The sequence below is a fragment of the Geotrypetes seraphini genome, chromosome 8, assembly GCF_902459505.1.
Source record: "Geotrypetes seraphini chromosome 8, aGeoSer1.1, whole genome shotgun sequence".
In the NCBI taxonomy this organism is placed as follows: domain Eukaryota; kingdom Metazoa; phylum Chordata; class Amphibia; order Gymnophiona; family Dermophiidae; genus Geotrypetes; species Geotrypetes seraphini.
The window spans coordinates 158,964,052-158,989,743 of NC_047091.1; the positions used below are offsets into that span (position 1 = coordinate 158,964,052).

A 25,692-nucleotide genomic window follows, 5' to 3' on the forward strand; every position below is an offset into this window, starting at 1 on the left:
CAAGCTCGGATACCCGAAGCCAGGCCAAACGACGCATAGCTACTGACATTGCTGTCGCTCTGGATGTAAGTTCAAAGGTGTCATATATGGATCTAACCATAAACTTACGTAATTGTAGAAGAGACGACAAGCATGTGTGAAAAGCGGGATGCTTTCGTGAAGGAAGATATTTTTCGAAAGAAGCCATGGTGGTAAGGAGATGCTTTAAATAAAAAGAAAAATGAAAAGCATAATTACTAGCCCTATTTGCTAACATAGCATTTTGGTAGAGCCTCTTACCAAATTTATCCATGGCCCTTCCTTCTCTGCCAGGAGGGACAGATGCATATACACTGGCTCCTGAAGTCTTTTTAAGGGTGGATTCGACAAATAAGGATTCATGTGGAAGTTGAGGTTTGTCGAACCCAGGAATGGGAATTACCTTATATAGAGAATCCAGTTTACGTGGGGCCCCTGGGACAGTCAAAGGAGTCTCTAAATTCTTATAGAAAGTTTCCCTCAAGATGTCATGAAGGGGAAGTTTCAAAAATTCCTTTGGAGGCTGATCAAAATCAAGGGCATCCAAAAAAGCTTTAGACTTTTTGGATTCAGCCTCCAAAGGAATGGACAAGGACTCACACATCTCTTTCAAAAAACTAGAGAAAGAGGAAGTGGCCTGTTTGGAGGATGGGTCAGGGACAGCCGAATCCTCCTCCTCTGAGGAACATTCGCCTTCAGAAAGAAAGGGTTCCTCTGAGTCTCCCCACAGATCAGGGTCCCTGACATGGGAAGAATGGTCCCGAGACTCAGGTGTCGACGTTTGCATGTGTCGGGTTTTGCGCACCGACTTACCCGACCTCATCGATACCGAGTCAGGAGAAGTTATCGGTCGCATCGGTGCCGAAGTCTGCACCGATTGATGGTGAGCTCTCGGCTCCGGTGCAAGGACTGGCATCGATACCGATGAGGTTAGGTGAAGCGGTACCGAGACAGTGGAAGCGGGTAACACGGGTTCCACAATCGGTATCGATACGGGTTGATCCACAACCGGTACCGGTGGCTCGGTGCGGACTGGCACCGGAAGGTTCGGTGTCATGATAGCAGGAAGGAGTCGTTCTAATTGCTCCTTAAGCTGCACCTGAAGGATGGCCGTAATGCGGTCATCGAGGGATGGCACCGGTACCGCTTTTTTCTTCTGCGGTACCTGCGGTGCCGCTCGACGCCCCGGAGATGAGGAGCCCGATGTCGAGGGACTCACCTCTATAGGGGCGGAGCGCTTCCGCTGGCGTCTTACAGGCGGCAGGATTGGACTCACTGCACTCGAGGCCGGAAGACGTTCCAGCGGGGAAGGCTTCTTAGCCGGCTTACCTGACTGTTGAGATGCCGGTGTGGAATCACGCGGCGTCGAAGACGAGGGTGCCGACTGAATCGGTGCCGAAGCCGGAGTCGAAGGAACGGGGTCGGACATCTCGGCACCGAATAACAATCGCTGCTGAATTTGGCGATTTTTTCAATGTCCGTTTTTTTAAAGTAGCACAGCGGGTGCAAGAAGAGGCCTGATGCTCAGGACCCAAACACTGTAAACACCAGTTGTGTGGGTCCGTGAGAGATATAGGCCTAGCACACCGCTGGCACTTTTTAAAACCCGGTTGAGGGGGCATGAAAGTAAAAACGGCTTCCGCCAAATCGAAGGCCGAGGCTTCGATGGTGGCAGAAGGCCCCGCCGGGGAAAACCGAAAACTGAAGAATAAAAATGAAAGTTTTTTTTTTTTTTTACAAATGGAAAGAAAGAAAAAAGGCAATTTAAGCCAAAACGTTTACGCGAGCGGGAAGGCAAGTTATGAGAAAATTTCAACAGCCGTTGAAAACGCGTCTTCTTAGCTCCGCGGAAACTAAGAAACTGAGGGACCGCGCGCCTCTGTCGGGCGGGAAGGCACTCGCGCGTGCGCGGTGCGGCCGAGCTAGAACTTTCTAAAAAGTTCTTAGAGTGCAATCACTCTAAAATTGTCCGTACCGGGGCTCCGTCGGTGCCGTCACCCATCAGTCAAGAATATGCTGCCTGCTTGTCCTGGGATAATATGGACATTCGTGTTGCCCTCTGTGTGTAAAGGTTACCCACCTCTGCCATATACCATTATAAACTAAACACAATCCTTGCAATTATTAACAGAAAAAAGTAAAAAATAAAAAAAGCTAATAAAATTAATCCACCCATTTTTATACAGATGAGCATTTCCCACCACCCACCTTCCTATTGTCATCTCTAAAATGCTTTGTTAGGCCATAGACTTGGGGATGCTAAGCTTCCCCAGCAGCAAGCATGATCTCCCCAAATTTAAATATGCCCCTGTAAACCACACTCTCTACTCCTGCCCCCAGATACCAGCTTCTGTCTCACGCCACAGTCCTTCTACCACCATTAAGTGCCTGCCAGTACCTGAACTTCAACTGAAGCAGGGTTGTCTCAGGGCCTCAGCCTTCTCTTGGATCTATCATGTCCTTGCAGAAGTTACATCAGAGGAGGGTGGGATGTGTCCCAGAGAAGGATGATGCTCCAAGTCAGCCCTGCTTCAGTTGATGAAGTGCAGGTACTGACAGGTGATTTAATGACAGTGAACTGCAGGGAGACACTGGCATGTTGAACCCTGGGAGTAAGTGAGACCTGCTGCTTTGCTGGGCCAAGGGGAGACAAAGGATGAGGTGCTGTCTGGGTTGGAAAGGGGGGGGGGAAATAAAGAACTTGAACTGAAGGAGAGGGGAAAGATGCTAGATGGATCCAGGAGGGAGAAATTCTGGACTGAGGGAATAGGAAGAAATATTGTCCCCAGAGTGGGGATGCATAATGTGAAAGCAAGGGAAAGGACATTGAGCCAGATAGATGCTGGACATGGGGTAGGGGAGCATAAGATTAGAGACACACAGAAGCAATGTTGATCACAGAGGGAAGGATAAGAGCATGGGGAGGGGGGTTAGGGGGAAAGGAAGACAGAAAAAAAATAAGAACAGAGGGGAGATGCTGTTCAAGATGGATAGTAAAAGTGAAGATGGATGGTGGACATGGATAGAGGAGAAATATCAAATGGACAGGAGATCCTGCAGACAGGAAAAAAAAGACACCAATCAGTACAAATAGAAGAATAAAATGCTCACATAACAAAGGTAGAAAAAATTATTTTATTCTTGAATTTATTAATTGGAATATAGCTAAAGTCTGCACTTTCATGACACTTATTCTTTGACATATGTTCTCAGACTCTACCCTGGCTCCTCCTACTGTAGCCTCCTCAAAGGCTGTGCCACCAACCTCCTATGTGTTAGGCTGTATATGAAAGAAAATACCTCTTCCTGTAATCATCCCATTAATGCTCCAGTCTAACAGCTGTGGCATCTTTTGCAGATATTACAGTAAAACAACAGATCTACCCTTACAGTTCCAATTAGTTAACCAGGTCAATGCAGAGTAAAAATGAAATTCTACCAAAAATGTGATTTAACACTACTGGTTTTAGGTAGGGCTTTTCAATACCAATTCTAAAGGGCAACAAGTTGTTTTCAGGGTATACAAAACTAGCCTTGGTCTTATCACAGGAATGAAATATTTGCTATATTATAGATATCCTGTAGCCCTAAGGACTATTCCCCCCCCCTTTACAAATTTGTACAGGGCTGTATTGTGACTAGGACATTCCTGAATATGAAGCATCAATTTTTAAAATTTCACCTCTACAGAATGCCAGTACTTGATCAGTTGTTCTTACTACCTAAATAACCAAAAGAAAAAAAAATATTTGGCTCCTTCTTAACTTATCTGGAAGCATAGAAAATACAATTGAGTATTTAAAAAGGCTCTGCAAAATACCCATTATTATTTTTTTGTAAAGAGAAGGTAATTGGAAGAGATTTTACAATGCAGTGCTCTCACCTCCTCTAAAATATATTCACAATAGCATGATGATCTGAACATTTAATTCTCTGAAGGAACTGCAAGCTGCATCCCAGGAATAATGTGTCATTATGTGGAATGTGTATTTTTATCCTTGGACTTCAACCATTTTCTTTAGCACTCACAAAATCTAATGCCAAAATAGCATTTTAAATCCCCCCCAGCCTATCATTTTCATAAATGCTATATAAAGCTAGCTTTTCTAAATTCCTAGTGACTGATGGGTAAAGTGACTACTGACACTTTTTTGTTTTTCTGGATGAGATGGAGCTCACTTGAGCTCCATATCGTAACATAACCCATCTACAAATCTGGTGCAACAATTAGGACCTTGTGTCAGTGAGTCATTTTTAGCTTACACTTTATGAAAACTGCTTATGAAATTTTCTTTAATAACCAAGGTGTCATTTTACTACACTGCAGTAAGTACTAATGAGTGGTAGTTTTTGCACATGGATACACTATTTGGTGGAGGTGGGGGGTCGACAGAGTGGGTGTAACTATGTTAATCTGTGAGTGCATGGGCACTGCTGCGTGTCGATTAGCACATGAGCTGTTACTGCCTACAAAAATAGGTGGCAGTAAGGGCTCATGTGTGCTGATGAGAAAATTACTAGGTGGTCATTATTGGAAAAATAGAAAAATTTGTATTTTACCAGAAGCACTAAAAGTGGCCTCAGCATATGAGAAAGACCCTTACTGGGACTACTGCAGGCTACGTTTTAATGTTGCTTGGCTAAAAGGGCCCTCGGATATTTGTACTCTGAAACTACTCTTCTATTCTTTATTGCAAGAACTATGAAGAAGTGGAAGAAGGCCCCTTAAATTAACAGTAACTTAAATAGAACACAACATTTAAAATAATTGCTTTACTTGTCATTTAAAGTATAGTATGGGAAAATGTGCTTTAATTAAATATACATCAGATCAGTAATGCTGGCGAAATGGAGGGAGTTTATGGTGATAACAGGCATGTACATTTAACATTAAAAAAGAAAAGCAATCCCTTTATGTTTTTAAAGTAAAATTAAAATTGCTCACAGTGGTTTGTAAAACAGAATGCAAAATCATAGCAGTGAAATTTTACTCTTTTACCAGCACTCCAGTACCCTTTTTAGGTCTTAAAAGAAAAATAAAACAATATACCACAGCTCAGAAGAATGGAAGATAAGCTGTTTTGGAGTGTAGAATTGTAACACTGATATCAGGTAAACTGATTTTAAAAATAAAAAAAATAAACTACTGAAAAAATAAAAGTACCTCTTCTAAGGAGAAAGGCAAAATGGGCAGGAGAGAAACCATCTCAATTTGCTGTTACAAACAGCAAATGCCATTTATTAAATCAAAACTATAAAACCACAAACACAATCTATTTTGGGCAAGCTGACCAATACACATTACACAAAGGAAGGTTTAAAAAAATGAAGATAATATACTATATTACAAGTCCAACCAGGCAATGTCAAATTGTCTTATTTTTTTGCTTGCTTTGTGATCACGCCCCTTGGTGGTGTTACAGGTCTGCTGGCATTAGGCTTCTTCTTCTCTGCAGGTTTCAAAATCTAATGCGCAAAAAAAAAAAGTTACGCATTATTTAATAAAATACTGCATATTTATAATCAAACAGGTTCATAACTTTAAGCATAAAAGAAATAGCAGAGACCTGCCTTATATTGTTCATTATTAGCAACTGGAAGGGCCCATCAAAGCAACAGGAAACATCCTATCATACTACTACCACACTGACGCCACAACACAATGATTTCTACATGCTGCTGAAGCTTCCTCCTGCTTGATGGAACTCAATATAACAGGATCCACATGAGAACTCCCACTTCTTGGTTTGGCAACAAAAAACGACCTGCTCTACTATAGATAAAATGATGTATATTAGAGCTGTACTGAATAAAAAGAGATTAGGTTCTTACCTTGATTATATCTTTTCCAGTAGATAGGGATGGTATGCTGAACCATATGGTTATCCATGCATGCTCACAAACATACTGCATTAGATGTCAATCACAGTTTTTCAACTCCTCTTTCTCCAGTCTCTGCTGCCCCCCTTCAGTCCGTACCAATCTGGTGACAGCCCTACAGACGATGACAGGAGAAGGAGGGGTACAGGGAGCTCCCCCAAAATCAGGTGCCTGATCTGCTCAGATGAATTCAAAACAATCAATGAACAGTAACGTAGTAAAAACATTAACAAGCCTCTGAGAGGAACAATGAATGTAAGAAAACACAATTTAAATAAGAAACAAATATTTAAGGAGCTCAACCATCAGCCAGGTTTCGGGACCCATACGGATCCTGATCGTGGAGCTCCGCCAAACGTCATCTCTGTGGACCACCCTGCGAAAGCAGAGGGACCGAGAAAGTGCCTGACGCAATCATGGCCATTGCCCGTTTCCGCTCCGGTGTCCCCACCAGGGAACAAAGCGAAAGACTCGGGTCCAGTGGAGGCAGAATCACCACCTGTTGTAGCCTTTTTTTTTTCCTCACACATTTCAGGGAAAAAAAATCTCACATGGTAAGAGGCTTTTCTCTGGAACCGTGCTTGCGTTTCACCGAAACACCACCAGCACTCTCCTGAGAGTCCCCAGATGTGATTTTCGTGAAAATTGGGGCAGAAGGCTCAAGGTGGTCTTCCCTAGGTTGGGGAGGGCTTCAACGGCTGGGAGGGTGTAGATGGACTGGAGTGAGCTTTGACTAACTAAACTAAACCTTAAGTTTATATACCGCATCTTCTCCACAGATGTAGAGCTCGGCATGGTTTACAAGAACTTAAATATAGGACGACTTCAGTAGTTGGAACCTAAGAACAGTACTGGGAAGAGCGTTGGATTCTTGCCCAGAAATAGCTAAGAAGAAGAAAAAAAAAACCCAACAAATTTTTAGATTGAATCAGGTTGGCCAGACTAGATGGACCATTCGGGTCTTTATCTGCCGTCATCTACTATGCTACTATCCATGCAACCTTAGCCCCTCTTGCGGGACGCAGCGCATGCAGAATATGGCTGCGAATTCGACAGCCATCCGCCGCAAACGAGGCATGAATCTGTTCCATCCCAGCCTGGGAAGGCCATCTATGAAGTTTGGAGCAAAAACGAAGCTCCTTACTATAAAAAATAGTTTTATTAAAATTGGGAAAAGTCCAAGATAGCTGCCGTGGGTGCTGATTTTGTAATAAAATCGCCCAGGAAAGGAATAAGAATCCCCAGAAAACAGTGATTTGGGGATTTTAGAGGTGGGGGAGGAGTAAGGCATACAGGGAAATCACCCAAAACCCCCTTTTAAGATCTCCCAAAATCACTAAAACAAGTGCCTCTGAAGTTTTCTACAGTGCCTGGCGGCTAGAGATGCACAAAACCCACTGGTCCCGGAATAAAGGTGGATTGTACAAGAATGGAGGTTTACTCACAGTATGCAGTGCCAGACTGTCAGCAGCTTTAAACAGCATTTGAATGGAGGAAAATGATTCTGCTTCAGAAACAGCTCCAAATGAATCCAGACTTGAAATCTTCAGACTGCCAGCCGGCCAGATACCAACTACAACCTCCACCCCCACAGATCCTTGTCCATGCGGTCAGGGGCGGGAAAGGCAGTCTGCACCTTGAAACCTGGGTGGGTTTCACTCCAGACGCATACAGCCTGTGCTTGATTGGCAAGCAGACTGTCTTGAATCCCTGAAGGGTGTTTTCCCCTATTGGGTTGGGAACTGGCTTGGAGGTAGGCTTCAGAGGGTAGTGGTGAATGGTACCCCCTCCGAAATGTCAGAGGTGATAAGTGGAGTGCCACAGGGCTCCGTCCTGGGCCCGATCTTGTTCAACATCTACATAAGAGACTTGACAGAAGGGCTCCGAGGAAGAATAACATTATTCGCCGATGATGCCAAGCTAAGCAATGTAGTGAACAAGAGCACAACAGACAATAATTCAATGGCAGATGATATGATGCATGACCTACTTCTACTGGAGCACTGGTCTAGGTCCTGGCAACTCAGTTTCAATGCCAAAAAATGCAAAGTCATGCACCTGGTAAGCCGAAATCCATGCAAGATTTACACCCTAAATGGCGAGATCTTGACAAAAACTGAAGCAGAAAGAGACTTAGGGGTGATTGTCAGGGAAGACATGAAGTCTGCAAATCAAGTTGAGCAAGCTTCATCCAAAGCAAGGCAAATCATAGGTTGCATACGCAGGAGTTTCGTCAGCCGTAAACCTGAAGTCATTATGCCACTGTATAGATCCATGGTGAGACCGCACCTGGAGTACTGTGTGCAATTTTGGAAGCCACATTACCGCAAGGATGTACTGAGACTGGAATCGGTCCAGAGAATGGCCACCAGGATGGTCTCGGGACTCAAGGAGCTCCCATACGAGGAGCGGTTAGGGAAGTTGCAGCTCTACTCACTCGAGGAACGTAGAGAGAGGGGAGATATGATCGAGACATTCAAGTACCTCACGGGTCGCATCGAAGTGGAAGAGGATATCTTCTTTTTCAAGGGTCCCGCGGCAACAAGGGGACATCAGTGGAAAATCAGGGGCGGGAAACTGCACGGTGACACTAGGAAGTTCTTCTTCACCGAAAGGGTGGTTGATCACTGGAATAGTCTTCCACTTCAGGTTATTGAGGCCAGAAGCGTGCCAGATTTTAAGGCCAAATGGGACAAACATGTGGGATCTATCCGCAAAGATAGATAGGGAGGGTCATTGGAGTGGGCAGACTTGATGGGCCGTGGCCCTTATCTGCCGTCTATTTCTATGTTTCTATGAAGCTCCTGCCTTTGTGTATCTGCCAGATACGCGAAGGAAGGAGTCCCGGCATACGCGACAGCAGCATGCAGTTGCAAGTTAGCTGACACTGGCGCGTTCACTCACACTGGGCAGGAAGAGAAGCTCCGACATCGGCATCAGCTGATTGCCTGTTGCTGTATTGTACGCCGGACACCTGCCTTCACGTATCTGGCAGATATGCAAAGGCAGTAGTCCCAGCATACGCCACGGCTGCAGGAAGTTGCAAGTCAGCTGACGCCGATGCCGGAGGGAGGGAAGGGAGAAGGGGTACTGCTGGACAAGGGGGAGGTAAAAGGGAGGGAGAAGAGGTGCTGCTAGACCTGGCAAAAAGGGAGAGAAAGTAAAGGTGCTACACACTGGAGGGGAGGGTGAGATGGTGCATGGGAGAGAGCATGTTGGGTTGGGGGTGCGAAGGAGGGATGCCACTGAGGGAAGGGGCAAGGACAGAGAGAGAAAGTGTGCAGGAGGCAGAAAGTGTTGGACTCATGGAGAGGGCAAGATGGATGAGGAGCACAGAAAGGAGGGAAGGAGAAATGTTACATTGGGGAAGAGGGAAAGGGCAGAGAGTGAAAAGTTGGACTCATGGAGGGAGAGAGAGAGATGTTGTTTGGTTGAGGGAAAGAGAGAGAGAAATGTTGGACTGAGAGGGGGACAGAAAGGAGGAAAGGACGGAAGATAGACTGCAGGGGGCAGAAAGGTGGAAGGGAAAGAGAAATGTTACACTGGGAGGGAAGGAGAGATATGTCAGCCCATGGAAATAGGGAGGGAAGGAGAGAGAGATAGGAAGGGAAGGTAAGACATGGAAACATAGATTTTGAGAAGAAAGCAGAAAAACTGAATGTTAAGTTAATGCCAAATATGGATGCAATTATAGTAAAAAGAAACTGACTGTAATACACACCAATTTCAAGAGAGTGAGTCTACTTTGAAGTACGCTCAGAGAAGTGAAACTCTGAAGAGAGAGTAACCCCCCTCTTGGGACAAGAGTTTACCATCCAGTCATTGCATATTTGATTTAAATAGGTCACTCTGTGAGAAATGGTGAGCGCTGGACTTCAGAAAGCTTTTGACTGTGTCCCACACCGCAGGCTGCTAAGCAAGATGGAATCGATGGGGTTAGGAGAGACACTAACTGCCTCTCCTAACCCCATCGATTCCATCTTGCTTAGCAGCCTGCGGTGTGGGACACTGTCAAATGGGATTTAGGGAGGGAAGGAACAGAAAGGGAGAGTTGGTGGACACTGGGGTGGTGGGGAAGGAAGGAGAGATGCTGGATGAAAGGGTAGTTAAGAAAAGGTGGATTTGTAGAGGGAGACACAAAAAAGGAAAGATGCCAGACCTCCTGGGGAGGGAAGAGAAACGGAAGGGGAGGACAAAGATGAAAGATGGATGGTTAGCAGGGAGAAAGAAGAAAGAAGGAGACCCTGGCAAGCAAGTTATCAGAAGACAATCAGAGCCTGAGACCAACAAAATTTGAATAATGACCAGACAACAAAAGGTAGAAAAACTAATTTTATTTTCTGTTTTGTGATTACAATATGTCAGATTTGAAATGTGTATCATGCCAGAGCTGGTGTTAGACCGCAAACGTGAGCTAGGATTTAACTTAGAGAAGAAAAGTCTTTTTTGTTTATTTTGTTTACACCACAGCACCAGTGTGGTTAGGAGAAGGCAAAGAGGGTGAAGAGGCTGTAAAATAAACCCACCAGGATGTTTGAAAAAAAACAAAAACACCCAATTGGGCAGGAAAATTGAATTGAAAAACCAATTCAATAGGCTGAATCGAATCGAAATTTTTTTCCCTGAATCGGGCAGCACTACTCCCTGCTGCTGAGTTGAAGTAAAAGGGAGTACCAAGGTTGTCTCGGCCACCGAGGAGCTATCAGAATCATGATGGCATGATCATTCGTCAGCTTGACAAGAGTCTTGAGGATAAGAGGGAATGGAGGGAATGCATACAGGAAGAGATTTGTCCATTCCAATTGAAAAGCATCTGCTTCGAGGCGATGAGGAGAGTATATCCTGGAGCAGAACTGAGGCAGTTTGTGGTTGTGTGGAGCAGCAAAGGGATCTATTTGAGGAGTTCCCCACTGAGAAAAAATGTGATTAAGAGGCAAGGAATTGAGTGTTCATTCATGAGGTTGCAGAAGACGACTCAATTTGTCCGCCAAACAGTTTTTCGCCCCTTGAATGTAGACAGCTTTCAGGAAGGTGTTGTGAAGGATTGCCCAATCCCAAACCTTCAGAGCTTCTTGGCAAAGAGGGAGAGATCCCGTTCCTCCCTGCTTGTTGACATAGTACATGGCGACTTGGTTGTCCGTGCAAATGAGGACTACCTGGTTGTGAAGATGTTGAAAAGCTTTGAGACCATTGAAGATCACTGTGAGTTCCAACAGACTGATATGACACTGACGATCCGTGCTGGACCAATGGTCTTGAGTATGGAGACCGTCGAGGTGAGCCCTCTAAGCAGAGGTCGAGGAATCTGTCATGAGGACCTTCTGATGAGGTGGCGTCTGAAACAGTAAACCTCTGGTGAGTTTGGAAGAGATCATCCACCAGCGAAGAGATTGTCTCAATGAAGGAGTGACTGTAAGGTGTTAAGAGAGTGGTTCACAAGCCTACGTCCACTGAGATGCCAGGGTCCACTGAGGAATTCTGAGGTGAAGTCTGGCAAAAGGAGTCACGTGAACTGTGGAGGCCATGTGACCTAGTAGTACCAAGTCTTGCTGAGAGTGAAAAACGGGAAGACACTTTGTGACAGAGCTGAAGAAGAGCATCCATACGTTGTTGAGAAAGGAATGCTGTGAGTTGGATAGTGTCCAGAACAGCTTCAATGAACTGTAGATTCTGAGAGGGCTCAAGGTGAGATTTGGGAAAGTTGATTTCGAATCCCAAGCTTTGTAGGAACCACATCTATTGTGGCCGCCACTGAACCTAGGACTTGAAGATAGTCCTACGCTGGCGGTGCTGACTTGGTCAGGAGGCACGTTATCCGTGCAAAGTTTCTGTCTGCATGCATCTAGAAGATAGACACAGCCTGCAGCTGTGTCGAACAAGACCCCCAGGTACTCCAGAGATTGTATTGGAGACAAATGGCTCTTTCGTTAATTCACAATCCAACACAGACTTTCCAGAACTCGGATCACCTGATCCACAGTGTGCCAATCCTCGGAAAACAAGGGGGCTCAAATCAGCCAGTTGTCCAGGTAGGGATGCATTTGTAGACCCATCTTTTGCAGGTGAGCTGCCACCACCACCATCACTTTGGTGAATGTGTGGGGAGCTATCATCAGGCCAAAGAGCAGGGCCGAGAACTGGTAAATGCTTTTCAGGACATGAAACCTCAGGAAATTTCTGTGGTTTGGGAAAATGGGAATTTGCAAGTAGGCCTCTATCAGATCTAGAGCCGTCAGGAACTCTCCCGGAGTCAATGCCACTATGACAGATCGGACTGCTTCCATGTGAAAATGCGGGACCCCGAGCACTGCATTTATTTATTCAATTTTCTATACCGTTCTCCCAGCGGAGCTCAGAACGGTTTACATGAATTTATTCAGGTACTTAAGCATTTTCATGTGAGGTCCAAAATGGATCTCCAGGGTCAAGATGGCGGCGATATGAGGAGCTGTGAGAGACGCGTTAAGATCTCTCCTCATTTAGCTTCAGTTTTTGCCTGATTTATTTACCTCGTTCTCCTTATGCCTCCGAAAAGAAAAGGGGTGGTCAGGGGACCTTCCTCGCCGGCCTTGGCGTCTACCCCCCGACAGCTAACGATGGATAGCTTCTTTTCGGCTCCTCCGGCACCAGCAATATCCGGAGTGGAGAGCCCGGCGTTGGGCGGCGAAGAGAGGGAGTCGCTTGCCCTTTCGGGCATAGAGACATCGCTGTCTCCACCGGTTTCCCATACTCCTCCGTGTCCAGTGGCTGCCGGAACGATGTGGCGAGAGACACCCGATCCCGGAAGTGGAGGCGTGGGGTCTCCCGATGAGGGCACAGCGTCTGGAGACAGTTTGCTGATGGAAGCTAACAAGAGAGAGGGGGATTTGTCCTCTCCGACGGAGGTTTCTCTTCAAGGCATCTGGTCTTTGCTTCAGCGGATGGAGTCAAAAATGGAAAAATCATCTGAAAAGGTAATAAAAATAGTGGAAAAATTGGATGTGCTGACTGAAACTGTGGAAGTAATGAAAAGGGATTCTAGTGCTCAAACTAAGCAGATGCAGGAGGATATACTGCATTTACAACAATTCAAGGTGGCTTCAATTAAAGATAGTTTCCTTATAAATAAGAAATTGGAGCAATTTGAAAATTTCAACAGGCGTTTGAACCTCCGTATTTTAAATTTTCCTCAAATTCCGGGTATATTGCCTTTGGACTTATTAAAAAGATACCTGATTGAAAATTTAAAGATTTCGTCAAATTGTATTCCCCCTATAAATAAAATCTACTATTTACCAAATAAGAAGATACCCGGAAGACAAGAAGGAGAAGATGAGATTGAGAAAGAGATAAGGAGGGAAAATAATGAAATAGAATTTGCTAATGTGACTGCTCTTCTTGAACAAACAATTTCTACTGATAATGTTAGAGCTACGCTCTTAGTATCATTCGTTTTTGAGCAAGACGTGAACATGATTATGAAACTATTCTTTAAAAACTCACAGAAATTATTTGGGGAGCAAAAAGTTTGGATATATCCTGATGTCGCAAAGACTACACAAGAACGGAGGAAAGAATTTCTTTCTATGCGTCAAGATACTATAAAATTGGGAGCAACTTTCTTGTTAGCATATCCCTGTAAATGCCTAGTTAGGTATTTGGGAGTTAAATATACATTTTTTTCTCCTAATCACCTGAAGGAATTCTTGGATGTAAAGAAAATCATCAAGGACTGAGGGGAAATAGAAATTAATAGCTGGTGTTTAGAACATAAAGCCTAATTGTTTAATTAAGTTTCTTGTTAAATTTCTCTCAAAAATTTTCGATTGACCATCCCCCTATTATGGTGGTCTAAGAAAGGAAAAATTATTTTCATAAGTATGAATCTGTAATACTTCTGTATTGTTTTTTCTTTCCTGTATTTAATGTAACAAGATGTATTCTTGTAAAATTTTGTTGAATAATATAAATAAAAAATTCCAAAAAAACCCAACAAAATGGATCTCCAATCATGAGAGCCTTTTTTTGGCACAAAGTATATGGAATATTTACTTGAGTCTTTGGGTGGCACAGGCTCTATAGCCTGAAAATCTAACAACCTTCTCAAAGTGGCTTGCACTCAGATCACTTTTTCCAGGCACTCCATAGGAGAGAGTCCACAAACCAATCTGTTAGAGGACAAGCGAATTCTAGCTTGTAGCCGCTCTGGATGACTTCAAGAACACAGCAGTTGGCCAAAATCTGAACCCAAGCCAGTAGAAAGTCCGAAAGTCAGCCCCCTATCTTGAGAGGGAACACCCCTGACCTGACGTCATTATAATAATAATAATAATAATAGTTTATTCTTATATACCGCCATACCCATGCGAGTTCAAGGCGGTTTACATCGAGTTACATTAGGATCTGCATAGACAGGCAGATTTACAATTATTTGTCAGAATTACAGATTTGTTATTAGAATTACAGAGTAGCAGAGTTTCATTTATTTATCAGCTTTATTTGAACTAGACAGAGGATGAGGAAGGTGGGGAAAAAAAGGGGGAAGGCCTCGTACGGGGGGCCAGATTGGGGAGGGGGGGAGATATTGTCAGGGGGGGGAACAATTCGGGTCTTGTTTGCGGAATAGGTAGGTTTTAAGTGATTTTCTGAACCCGAGGTAAGTGGGGGCCTCTAGTATCATTTGTGCTAGCCATGGGTTCAGCTTGGCTGCTTGGAAGGCGAAAGTTCTGTCAAGGAATCTTTTGAAGTGACAAAGTTTGGGTGAGGGGAAGGCGAACAGCTGAATACGACGGGATTTCTTGTTGGTGCGGTAGAGGTTGAAGTGAGGGTTGATGTAACTTGGTGAGGAACCATTTACCGCCCTGTAACAAAAGCATGCGAATTTGTAAAGGACTCTAGACTCGAAAGGCAGCCAGTGGAGTTGGTGGTAGAATGGGGTGACGTGTTCCCATTTCTTTAGGCCAAAGATGAGGCGCACGGCGGTATTCTGGATTATTTTTAGTCTCCTGGTTGTTTTCTTCGTGGCGTTAAGGTATATGATGTTGCAATAATCTAGAATGCTGAGGATGGAGGATTGTACAAGAAGGCGGAAGGAAGTGTCATTGAAGTATTTTTTTATAGTGCGAAGTTTCCAAAGTGCAGAGAAGCTTTTCCTGATGACGAGGTCGGTGTGATTTTCTAAGGAAAGATTTTTGTCCAGCGTGACTCCCAGGATTTTTAAGGTTGGTTCGAGGGGGAAGGTCATTCCTTTCAGTTGAATTGTAGTTTCTTTGATTTTGTCATTGGGGGTGGCTAGGAAGAATTTAGATTTATCGGGGTTTAGTTTCAGTCTGAAAGCTCGCATCCAGAGTTCGATCTGGTTGAGAATGTTTGTAGTGTGGGCGAGTATTTCATGTGAAAAGTTGGTGAGTGGGATGGATATTGTGATGTCGTCTGCATAAATGAAGAATTTGAGCTTGAGGTTATGAAGAAGGTTGCCTAGGGAGGCCAGGTAGATGTTGAATAGGGTGGGGGATAAGGGGGAGCCCTGCGGGACCCCACAGGTGTTGTCCCAGCTGTAAGAGAAAGAGTTGTTCTTGCATACTTTGTAGGATCTATTTCTTAGGAACCCCTGAAACCAGTTAAGGACCTGGTCTGAGATGCCGATGTGAGCCAGGCATTCAAGGAGAATGGTGTGGTCTACCAGGTCAAAAGCGCTGCTCAGGTCAAGTTGTATGATTAAGGCACTTGAGCCCTGACTGAAGAGCGTGTGGAGGTGGTCGAGAAGGGAAGCTAAGATGGTTTCCGTGCTGTGTTCTGTGCGAAAGCCTGATTGAAAGTCGCTGAGTATGTTAAATTTATCTAGGTATGCAGAGAGTTCCACCTTTACCAGCCCCTCCGCTATTTTGGTGAATAAGGGGATACTGGCGATCGGTCTATAGTTAGATGGGGAATTGGGTGGTTCATTCGCATTTTTTATAATAGGGGTGATCATAATATGGCCTTGCTCAGACGGGAAGTTTCCTGAGGATAATAGAAAATTAACCCATGTCATCATTTTTGCTTTGAAGCAGGGGGGTGCCGTTTTCATGATATTTGGTGGGCATGTGTCCAATTTGCAATGGGAGTGTGTATATTTGTTGTAGTATGAGTTGAAGGTTTGCCAGTCGATTACTGCGAATTGTTTCCAACAGAGGTCAGCTCTGGCTCCTAGGTCTGGGTTTGATAAGTAGATGTCTGGGAGAATGGGGAACAGCTCGAGGGGATTGGGGCTGGGGGGTAGTGTTAATCTTAGTTTTTGAATCTTGGTGTTGAAGAAGTCAGCGAGGGAGTCGGCAGTTAAGGTGGATTCTTCGTGTATGTTTGTGTGGGTCTCTAAGTTATATAGGTCATTGACCAGTTTGAAGAGATTACTGCTGTTGGTTTTTATGTTTCCGATCTTGAGGGAGTAGAAGTTTTTTCTTTTTTCATTTGTGAGGGTTTTGTAATTTTTTACTTTTTGTCTCCAGGCCGATCTGTGTTCAGGGGATCCCGTTTTTTGCCATAATCTTTCAGCTTTCCTAAGGTCTTTCTTGTATAGCAGCAATTCATGGTCGAACCAGCCTTCTTGGTTGGGGGTTCTAATTTTGCGGGTTTTTGGGGGGGCAATCTCGTTTAGTATGTTGGTACTGGTCTGGATCCAGGATGTCATGAGTTGTTCCGTTTGTTCGGTAGGATTGGTGTTAATTTCGAAGTGGGACCAGAATTCCGTTGGGTCAATCTTTCCTCTAGTAGTGTGGGTTTTGATGGATCTTGTTTTGCCGCTTTTCTGGAGTTTGTTTTGGCATCCGATGGAGAAGGTACATAGGCGGTGGTCGGACCAGAGGGAGTCTGACCAGTTTCCTTGTTTCCAATAAAATGTGGGATTGGATAGTTCCTTGGAGGAGAGAGTCACCAGGTCTAACTGATGACCTCCTTGGTGGGTTGTAACAGGGGGATGTTTGTCATATCCTAATTGGGAGAGCAGAGACCAAAGGTCTGCTATTTCTGGTTGGTCCGTTTTTTCAAGGTGTAGGTTGATGTCCCCGCATAGTAGGTTATAGGGGCTTGTTAAAGAGTTGGTTAGGAGGGATTCTGCGAAGTTCTCTTTGATCGTGGTCCATTTTTTTGGAGGTATGTAGAATAAAGTTATGGTTAGTGAGGAGGGCAGAGAATTTGAAGTTAGGGAGATGGTCAAGATTTCCGAGTTGGGCGAAGATATTGTGTTGAGAATGGTACCTTTTAGGTGGTCTCGGAAGATTATTGCGAGTCCTCCTCCTCTTCCCCATGTTCTGGCTAGGGAGAGAATCTTGAATCCCGGTGGTAGACAATCTTTTATGATAATATCTTTGTCTGATAGTAACCAGGTTTCGGTGAGGAGAACGAAGTCAGGGTTAGTTTCAATCAGCCAATCTTTGATCAGGGACGCTTTATTTCGCATTGATCTAATGTTTAGGTAAGAGCCAAGTAGGGACTGATGTGTGGAGTGGTTGATTGGGGCGAGGTGGGAGTAAGGAGAAATTAGGTTCTTACCTGCTAATTTACTTTCTTTTAGCTTCTCCAGACCAGTAGAGGTTAACTTTACGAATGGGTATATATCTAATCATGACCAGCAGGTGGAGACTGAAAACAAAACTTTGGGACAGTATATCCTAGCCCCTCCTCTCTATTTCCCTCAGTCTGCCGAATAGCCAAGCAGAACCAAGAACTGGAAAACAACAGAGAGAAAAAACAATACTCCGAAAGGAGTAACAAATAACATACCCAAAATGCTGTTGGAAAATGCAGAGGAGAAATTCCCGAAGGAAGAATGTCCCCACAGCTCGCCAGCTAAGCCAGCCGAGCCACAGCCGCTGTTCTTCACTTCTCCCCGGCCCTAGAAAAATACTAGAACCCGCAGCAAAAACCAAAAAACTGCCCGCGCAACAGCCCCAACAACAACAACAACAGACAGGGTGGGGACCTCTACTGGTCTGGAGAAGCTAAAAGAAAGTAAATTAGCAGGTAAGAACCTAATTTCTCCTTCTTTAGCACTCTCCAGACCAGTAGAGGTTAACTTTACGAATGGGACGTACCAAAGCAGTCCCTCTCACGGGCGGGACCCCCGAAGGGCCGATACCAGTACACGCTCACCGAACACCGCGTCCCGACGCGCCTGCACATCAACCCGATAATGACGAACAAAGGAATGCAAGGAGGACCAAACCGCAGCCTTACAAATATCCACTGGAGGCACGAGCGACGACTCAGCCCAAGAAGCCGCCTGACCCCGAGTGGAATGAGCCTTGAGAAACTCCGGAACAGGCTGCTGTTTCAGAAGATAAGCGGAAGCAATCGTCTCCTTGATCCAGCGCGCAATAGTAGCCTTAGAAGCGCCAGCTCCCCGACGAGGACCCGCCAGGAGGACAAAGAGATGATCGGACTTCCGGAATTCCTGGGTCCGCTGCACATAAGAGCGAAGGACCCGACCGACATCCAACTTGCGCAGCTGCCGTTGCTCAGAAGAGCCCTCCCGACCACCCAAGACCGGGAGAACCACCGATTGATTGACATGAAAAGGAGAAACAACCTTCGGCAGAAAGGAAGGAACAGGCCGCAAGACGACCCGCTCCCTAGAAAACTCCAAGAAGGGAGCCCTACAAGAGAAAGCCAGCAGCTCAGAAACACGCCTAGCAGAAGTAATGGCCACCAAAAAGACCGCCTTCAAAGTAAGGTCCTTCAAAGAACAGGCGTCCAAGGGCTCGAAAGGCGGACGCACCAAAACAGAGAGAACCAGATTAAGATCCCAAGAGGGAACCGAGGGCCGAAGGGGAGGCCTAAGCAACTTGGCCGCCCGCAAAAACCGAATCACATCAGGAAGAGCCGATAAACGCTGACCTGACACCAACCCTCGAAAAGCTGACAGGGCCGCAAGATGAACCCGGAGAGAAGACCAAGCCAGGCCTCTATCCAGGCCATCCTGCAAGAACTCCAGAATGTTAGGCAGATAAGCGCGAAAAGAGGTCACTCCCCGCGCCCGACACCATTCCTCAAAGAGACGCCAAACCCGCACATAAGCCCGAGAGGTAGAAAGCCTCCGGGACCCCAACAGTGTAGCGATCACCTTGTCTGAATATCCCTTCTTGCTAAGGCGACCCCTTTCAAGAGCCACGCCGTAAGACAGAAGGGAGACGGGTCGAACATGGGAATGGGACCCTGCATCAGAAGGTCGTCCGAGAGAGGCAGAGGAAGAGGATCCGCTACCAGGTGCCTCACCAGATCCGCATACCACGGACGGCGAGGCCAATCCGGCGCCACCAGCACCACCAAACCCGGATGGTGAACAATGCGAAAAAGCACTCTGCCCACCAGCGGCCAAGGAGGGAACACATACAACAGCCCCTCCGTTGGCCACTGCTGGACCAGAGCATCCAGACCCTCGGCCAGACCGTCCCTGCGACGACTGAAGAAGCGGGGCACTTTGGCGTTGCCACCCGTGGCCATCAGGTCCATCAGGGGCTGCCCCCAAGCCTGCACTATCAACTGAAACGCCTCGGCGCCGAGACACCACTCTCCTGGATCTAGAAAGTGACGACTGAGGAAGTCTGCCTGAACATTTTCTACTCCGGCTATATGAGAGGCCGAGAGGTCCAGCAGATGGGATTCCGCCCAAACCATGAGCAGAGCCGCCTCCTGCGCCACCTGAGTGCTCTTGGTGCCCCCCTGACGATTGACATAAGCCACCGCCGTGGCATTGTCCGACAGCACTCTGACCGACTTGCCCAGCAACAGGGAGTGGAAAGCCAACAGCGCCAGACGGACCGCTCTGGTCTCCAACACGTTGATCGACCAGGCGGCCTCCTCCGCGGACCAGGTGCCCTGAGCTGAGTGACCCAAACACTGAGCCCCCCAACCCAGGAGACTCGCATCCGTCAGGAGCACCGACCACTGCGGAAGATCCAGACCCACCCCCTGAACTAGGTGAGGGGTCTGGAGCCACCAACGCAGACTGCAGCGCGCCAAGCCTCGCAGGGGAACCGGAACATCCATCCCGTGCCTCTGGGGAGACCACCTCCGGAGCAGAGCATACTGGAGAGGACGCATGTGGGCCCGCGCCCACCTCACCACGTCCAGGGACGCCGCCATCGACCCCAAGACCTGGAGGAAATCTCGCGCCCGAGGACACCGGGACGCCAAAAGCAGGCGAATCTGAGATTGCAATTTGCTCACCCGGCCCTCTGGGAGGAAGACCTTCCCCAAGGAGGTGTCGAACAGCACCCCTAGGTACTCCAGACGCTGAGCCGGGACCAACCGACTCTTGGAAAGGTTGACCACCCAGCCCAGCGACCGGAGAAACTCCACCACCCGAGCAGTAACCCGGGAGCTTTCCTGCAACGACATTGCCCGAATTAACCAGTCGTCCAGGTAGGGGTGTACCAGGATACCCTCCGACCGCAAGGCTGCCGCGACGACCACCATCACCTTGGTGAACGTCCGAGGAGCCGTGGCCAGCCCAAAGGGAAGCGCACAGAACTGAAAGTGCCGACCCAAGATCGCAAAGCGCAGGAAACGCTGATGAGAGGCCCGAATCGGAACATGCAAGTAGGCCTCCGTCAGATCGAGAGAAGTGAGAAACTCCCCCAGCTGAACCGCCAGAATGACCGACCGCAGAGTTTCCATACGGAAAGAGGGAATCTTGAGAGCCCTGTTGACCCCTTTTAAATCGAGGATGGGCCGAAAAGTCCCCTCCTTTTTGGGCACCACAAAGTAAATGGAGTACCTGCCCGTGCCCCACTCCGGAGGGGGCACCGGAACAACTGCCCTGAGATCTAGCAAGCGCTGAAGGGTCTGGCGAAAAGCCTGCGTCTTCCCCGGAGTCTGACACGGAGAAGCGAGGAAAAAATCCGGCAGAGAGCGGGCGAACTCCAGGGCATAACCGTCCCGCACCACCTCCAGGACCCACTGATCGGACGTGATCTCAGCCCATTTGGGGAAAAATTCGCGCAGCCGAGCCCCCACCGGAACCAAAGGGGGCGCCGGCAAGGCGTCATTGTGCAGGACGGGAAGCGGGGGAACCGGCGGAGGGATTCCCTGCCCCCCGACGGGCCCCCCGAAAGGGCTGCATGCGCTGGAAGAACCGACCCCGGGAAAATCCCGGAGACTGGAAAGAAGCAGCCCCACGCCCAGGGCGATACTTGCGAAAATCCCGCAAACGCCCCCGGGCCGCACCCCCCCAAGACGCCGGGCGGGCACGGTCCTCCGGCAGACGGGGAACTTTCGAGTCCGACAGAGTCTGAATCAACTTATCCAAGTCCTCTCCAAACAAAAACGACCCCCGAAAGGGAAATTTAGTAAGCTTAGCTTTGGACGCAGCATCCGCCGCCCAAGCGCGCAGCCACAACACACGCCTTGCGGCCACGCCAAAAGCCATAGACTTAGCCGATATCCGCACCAAGTCATATAGAGCATCTGAGAGGAATGAGGCCGCCATCTCAATCTTCGCAACCTCCTGATCCCCCAGAGACCAGTCGTCAGACTCTCGATCCAAGACCCGCTCCGCCCACCGAAACACGGCGCGAGCGACCAGTCCCCCACAAATAGCCGCCTGGACCCCAAAGGCAGAGACCTGAAAATTTTGCTTAAGGATGCTCTCCAATTTGCGCTCCTCAGGGTCCCGCAAGGCAGAACCGCCCTCAACAGGCACGGTATGCCGCTTGGAAATTGCCGAGACCACCGCATCCACGACTGGCGAAGCTAACGTAGCCCGATCCCCTTCAGGAATGGGATACAGGCGAGCCATGCTGCGCGCCAGCCGAAACGGCGCCTCTGGCGTTTTCCACTGCTCCAGAATAATATCCCGAATATCCTGATGCATAGGAAAAGAGCGGGAAACGGAACGGATCCCCCGTAACAGGGGGTCCCCCACACGCGGAGTCTCCGGCGGCGCGTCCTCAAAACGCAAAACCGTAGAAACCTGTTGAATAAGGTCAGGCAGCTCATCTTTCTGAAAAAGGCGCACCACGGACGCTTCGTCACTGGAGAACGGGAAATCCGACAACCCGCCGCCAGCTTCCGTCCCCTCCAGAGAGTCCTGGAACTCCTCAGAAGGGTCCAGGTCCTCCTCCAGACCGACCCGTTCCTCCGACCACAAATTCTCGTCCCACGACACCCGCGGACGCTTGGACAAGGGAGGCGGCGGAGGGGACGTCACGCCAGACGAAAGAGGCAAAGCCGCAGGGAGCGCGGAGGAAAACCCACCCCCCGAAACCCCCTGGGCGCAACCGGGACCCCCAGCCGCCTGAAAATAGGCTCTGCATAAAGAAAAGAAAAATTCAGGAGAAAAACCCCCCGAGGGTCCCAAGGGACTCCCTGCCACAGCAGGGGACCCAGCAGAACCTTGCCCCTGCATAGTCAAAACAGGGGGAAGGTCACCTGAGGTGGAAGACAAAATGGAGGGGCCAGACAGAGAAGATGGCGGTTTTCCCGCCAAAAAAGCTCCCTCCATAGCCTGAAGCGGCTGAGAGACCTGAATAGTCTCAGCCGCTAAAGCAGGCAAGCCGGCATCAGCTGTCAAAAAATCAGCTGAGAGGGAATCCTTCGGGGAATCCCTCCGTGGGCGGTCGTGGAAGACCGGGCTTCCCCACTGCTCCAAGCCGACTCGCGAGGCACCATCGGCGGGGAGCTCTGGGCGCCTGCAGCCGCTGCCGACGGAGCTCCACCACCTCACCGACCCAAACCGCCGAGTTCAGGCCGGCCGCGAGTGCCTCGCGGCTGGACTAAAATTGTGGCCTACTCCCCCGGAGAAGGGCACAATTGCTCCATACGCGACCTAGCTATAAAAAAGTGCTGGTTACATGAAAAAATACAGTAAAATACAGTTTTCTTAAAGGGAAACAACCCTTCAGACCAGCACTACCTCAGGATTTTTTTTTTTTTTTTTTTTACAGAACAGACTCCACAGGCTCTCGAAGCAATATGCCTTGCTTGATTTAGGGGGCAAGGGATACTGCTGAGGCTCCTCTAAAAAAATGTGGGGAGGTGGAGGAAGTGGGGGGAGGGACCCCGCTCGTGACCCGCCGGGTTTGACACCCCCGAGGTCGGACGAACCCCCAAACAGAGTCCGCCCAAGCTCCGTCCGGCTAAAAACAGGGACAATAAACCCCCTAAACAAATTCCAACAGCCCTACCAAGAGAGATGGGTACAGATCACATCAACACCTGCTGGAGACTGAAAGAAGACTGAGGGAAATAGAGAGGAGGGGCTAGGATATACTGTCCCAAAGTTTTGTTTTCAGTCTCCACCTGCTGGTCATGATTAGATATATACCCATTCGTAAAGTTAACCTCTACTGGTCTGGAGAGTGCTAAAGAAGCAAGTTTTTTTAGGGTTCTTGGTTTTGTTGGGTGGAGCTTGGTCGGTTTGTGGGGGTGAGGGGGGATTATGGGCGGATGGGTTTGGGGGTGGTCTTGTGTGGTGTGGTGGGTGTATGTGGGGTTTTTGGGTTTTACTGATCGGTGTAAAGTGAAGTGGATGGGGATGGGAGAAGCCTTGGTGTTGTCTGCATTACAGAGCTTGGTGGTTAGCAGGTAGAGTCTGGTTGTGTCTGGATCCGGGAAGACTTCTGCCTGTGATTCTGGGAAGTGGAGCTGGAATACTGCTGAGACCACCTGGAGCCACAAAAATTAGAGGCTCCGTCAGGCTGCTGTCAGGCAGGGTCTTGGGTCGACGATCTACCACAAATTATAAGATCATCCAGACCCTTTCTGAATAACAATTGTCCCTTAAAAGAGACTGCTGAGAGTAGCTTTGGAGGTGGAATCTCCAGCTCATTGTCTGATTCATAGCATTCAGCAAGCAGAAATTGAATAAACTGAAGCTTTACCCATAACCCGAATAATGTCAGAGTATCTGCCACATAATTTGTCCCAAACAAGAGGAGCTGAGGTACAGGATCCTCACCTTCCAGAGTGTGTAGCCTGGAAAGACAGGCACTTGTCACAAATGATGCCATCGAGGCTGCTTTGACCCCCAAAGTCAAGGCTTCGAAAGCCTCTTGAGCACATCCACTTGGCGATCCTGCATATCCTTTAGCACCACACCACCCTCACTTGGAAGAATTAACCTGTGCAACCAAGGAATACACCTTAGGCTGACAAACAACTGCTGGCATTCTTGTGCCATAGGATACAGACAAGGTATGGCTCTTGCTACCTTGAGTGACCCCTCTGGAGAATCCCACTGCTCCATGACTAAAATATTAATGTCAGGAAGCCAGGGAAATGTAGGACACTGAACCCTCACTCCACTCATAAGGGAGGCGAGGTAGAGGGGACGGGCTGGGAGTCCAAATTTAGTTCACCGAGGGGCTCAGAAATGAGATCCAGCAGAGCCAATCCCTATCCTATCCCTAGGCTGTAACTGGAAAGGGAGAAGAAATCACTGCCTCATCAAGAATATCTCCTCCAACACTGATCTTCAGGATGCCAGTTGGATACAATGTCTGACTGAGCCCCCACCCCTGCTAAACACCGCTGAGCATCCTAAGGATGTCTAGCAGCCTGCGCTCAACCCCCTGTAAAGCAGTAGGTAGCACCGCTAACTGGGTATGGCCTAGAGCTCCAATAACACTTCTGCAGGTTAGCTAACCACAAGGGATTGGCCAGTCAACTGCAGACCTCAGTCTGCTTCTTTTCCACACAGGCAAGAGTTGAACCCTGGAATTGGGAAGCTCCGCGCACCAAAAAAACAAAGAAAAACTTAACTAAAATAAAGAAAAGAGGAAAAAAGGGCAGAGTAGAACAGAAACACTCCTTCAGGCTCGCGTGCAAAAGGGAAAAACTGTAGGTTGCAGGAGAGTTCTCTGTGAAGTCGGAGGGTTATAGAAAAAAACTGGAATGGATTCCTTCTGCAACTGCTCACGGCCATAGGGAGCTTACCCGCTTGTCCAAAATGACACACCTATTGCACTAGAAATGCAGTTCCAAATAAGGCAAATTTTTTCTAGCTGCTAAAGAAGTCCCTCCAGCTTAAGCAATTTCAAGTTCTTTGTAAGATATAAATTTTATGGTATTCTCAGAACACATTTTAAAGCAGATACAAGAAAATAATGAAGTCAAAATGGAATTCTAGCATGTACATTTTCATGGTTATTGATACCTAATCTAATAAGAATTGGCAAGGACACAAGTTTGTCATTTTGAAAAAAAATATAACCAACCCATCTCTACTCAACATCTGTATCTTCAGACACTGAAAACAATAATTTTACCTAACTGCACAATACTACTAAAAATAAAATTTAAAAATTCATACAGAATTATGTAGTTTCTATAATCATCACAAAAAACGTATTGTTCCCTTTACGTTTTTTGTGATTATTACCTTTTGGAACAATAATTTATTTACTCTACACCCAGTTGTTGTGCTTTGGGTTTCTATAATCATTCCATGCTTTTATGCGAAATATTGCTGCTTTTGTACTTAATTCTGCAAAGCTATTAAGATATCATACCTGAAAAGAGCACATTAAAGTTTCATCCACACTCATCATGGCACCAGCATTATCAAATTCTCCACAGTAATTTGGAGCAGAGAATAAAGTTACCAATTGTCTCTTAGCAAAGAACTCATAACCATCCTCAACCACCTTAAAAAAAAAAAAGAAAGAAAAAAAGGAGAGATCTGTTAAAGACTGGCTCTGTTTCTCCCAACAATTTTGGACACACACACAAAAGACACAAATTTTCTGCTTTAAAACATGTTAGGAAAGCATTTCTTAATATAGCCATACCAATATCTTAGCAAATGTTTAGAAGTACTTTTTGTTACAACTTTTATTG

The 25,692-nt window shown here is 47.2% G+C and overlaps 1 protein-coding gene across 3 annotated transcripts in view; it reads right to left on the bottom strand.

Annotated features, from left to right (window-relative positions):
• Positions 1-3,139: 3,139 nt before the first annotated feature.
• Positions 3,140-25,692, bottom strand: part of PPP1CC (protein phosphatase 1 catalytic subunit gamma) — a 79,355-nt gene continuing 56,802 nt past the window's right edge. For all 3 annotated transcript variants that reach the window (XM_033956197.1, XM_033956199.1, XM_033956198.1), the window contains exons 6-7: positions 25,365-25,499; positions 3,140-5,484 (exon numbers count right to left, since the gene is read on the bottom strand). In XM_033956197.1, the coding sequence (XP_033812088.1) occupies positions 5,395-5,484; positions 25,365-25,499 (225 nt within the window). In that variant the 3' untranslated portion in view covers positions 3,140-5,394. The remainder of the gene's footprint in view (positions 5,485-25,364; positions 25,500-25,692) is intronic.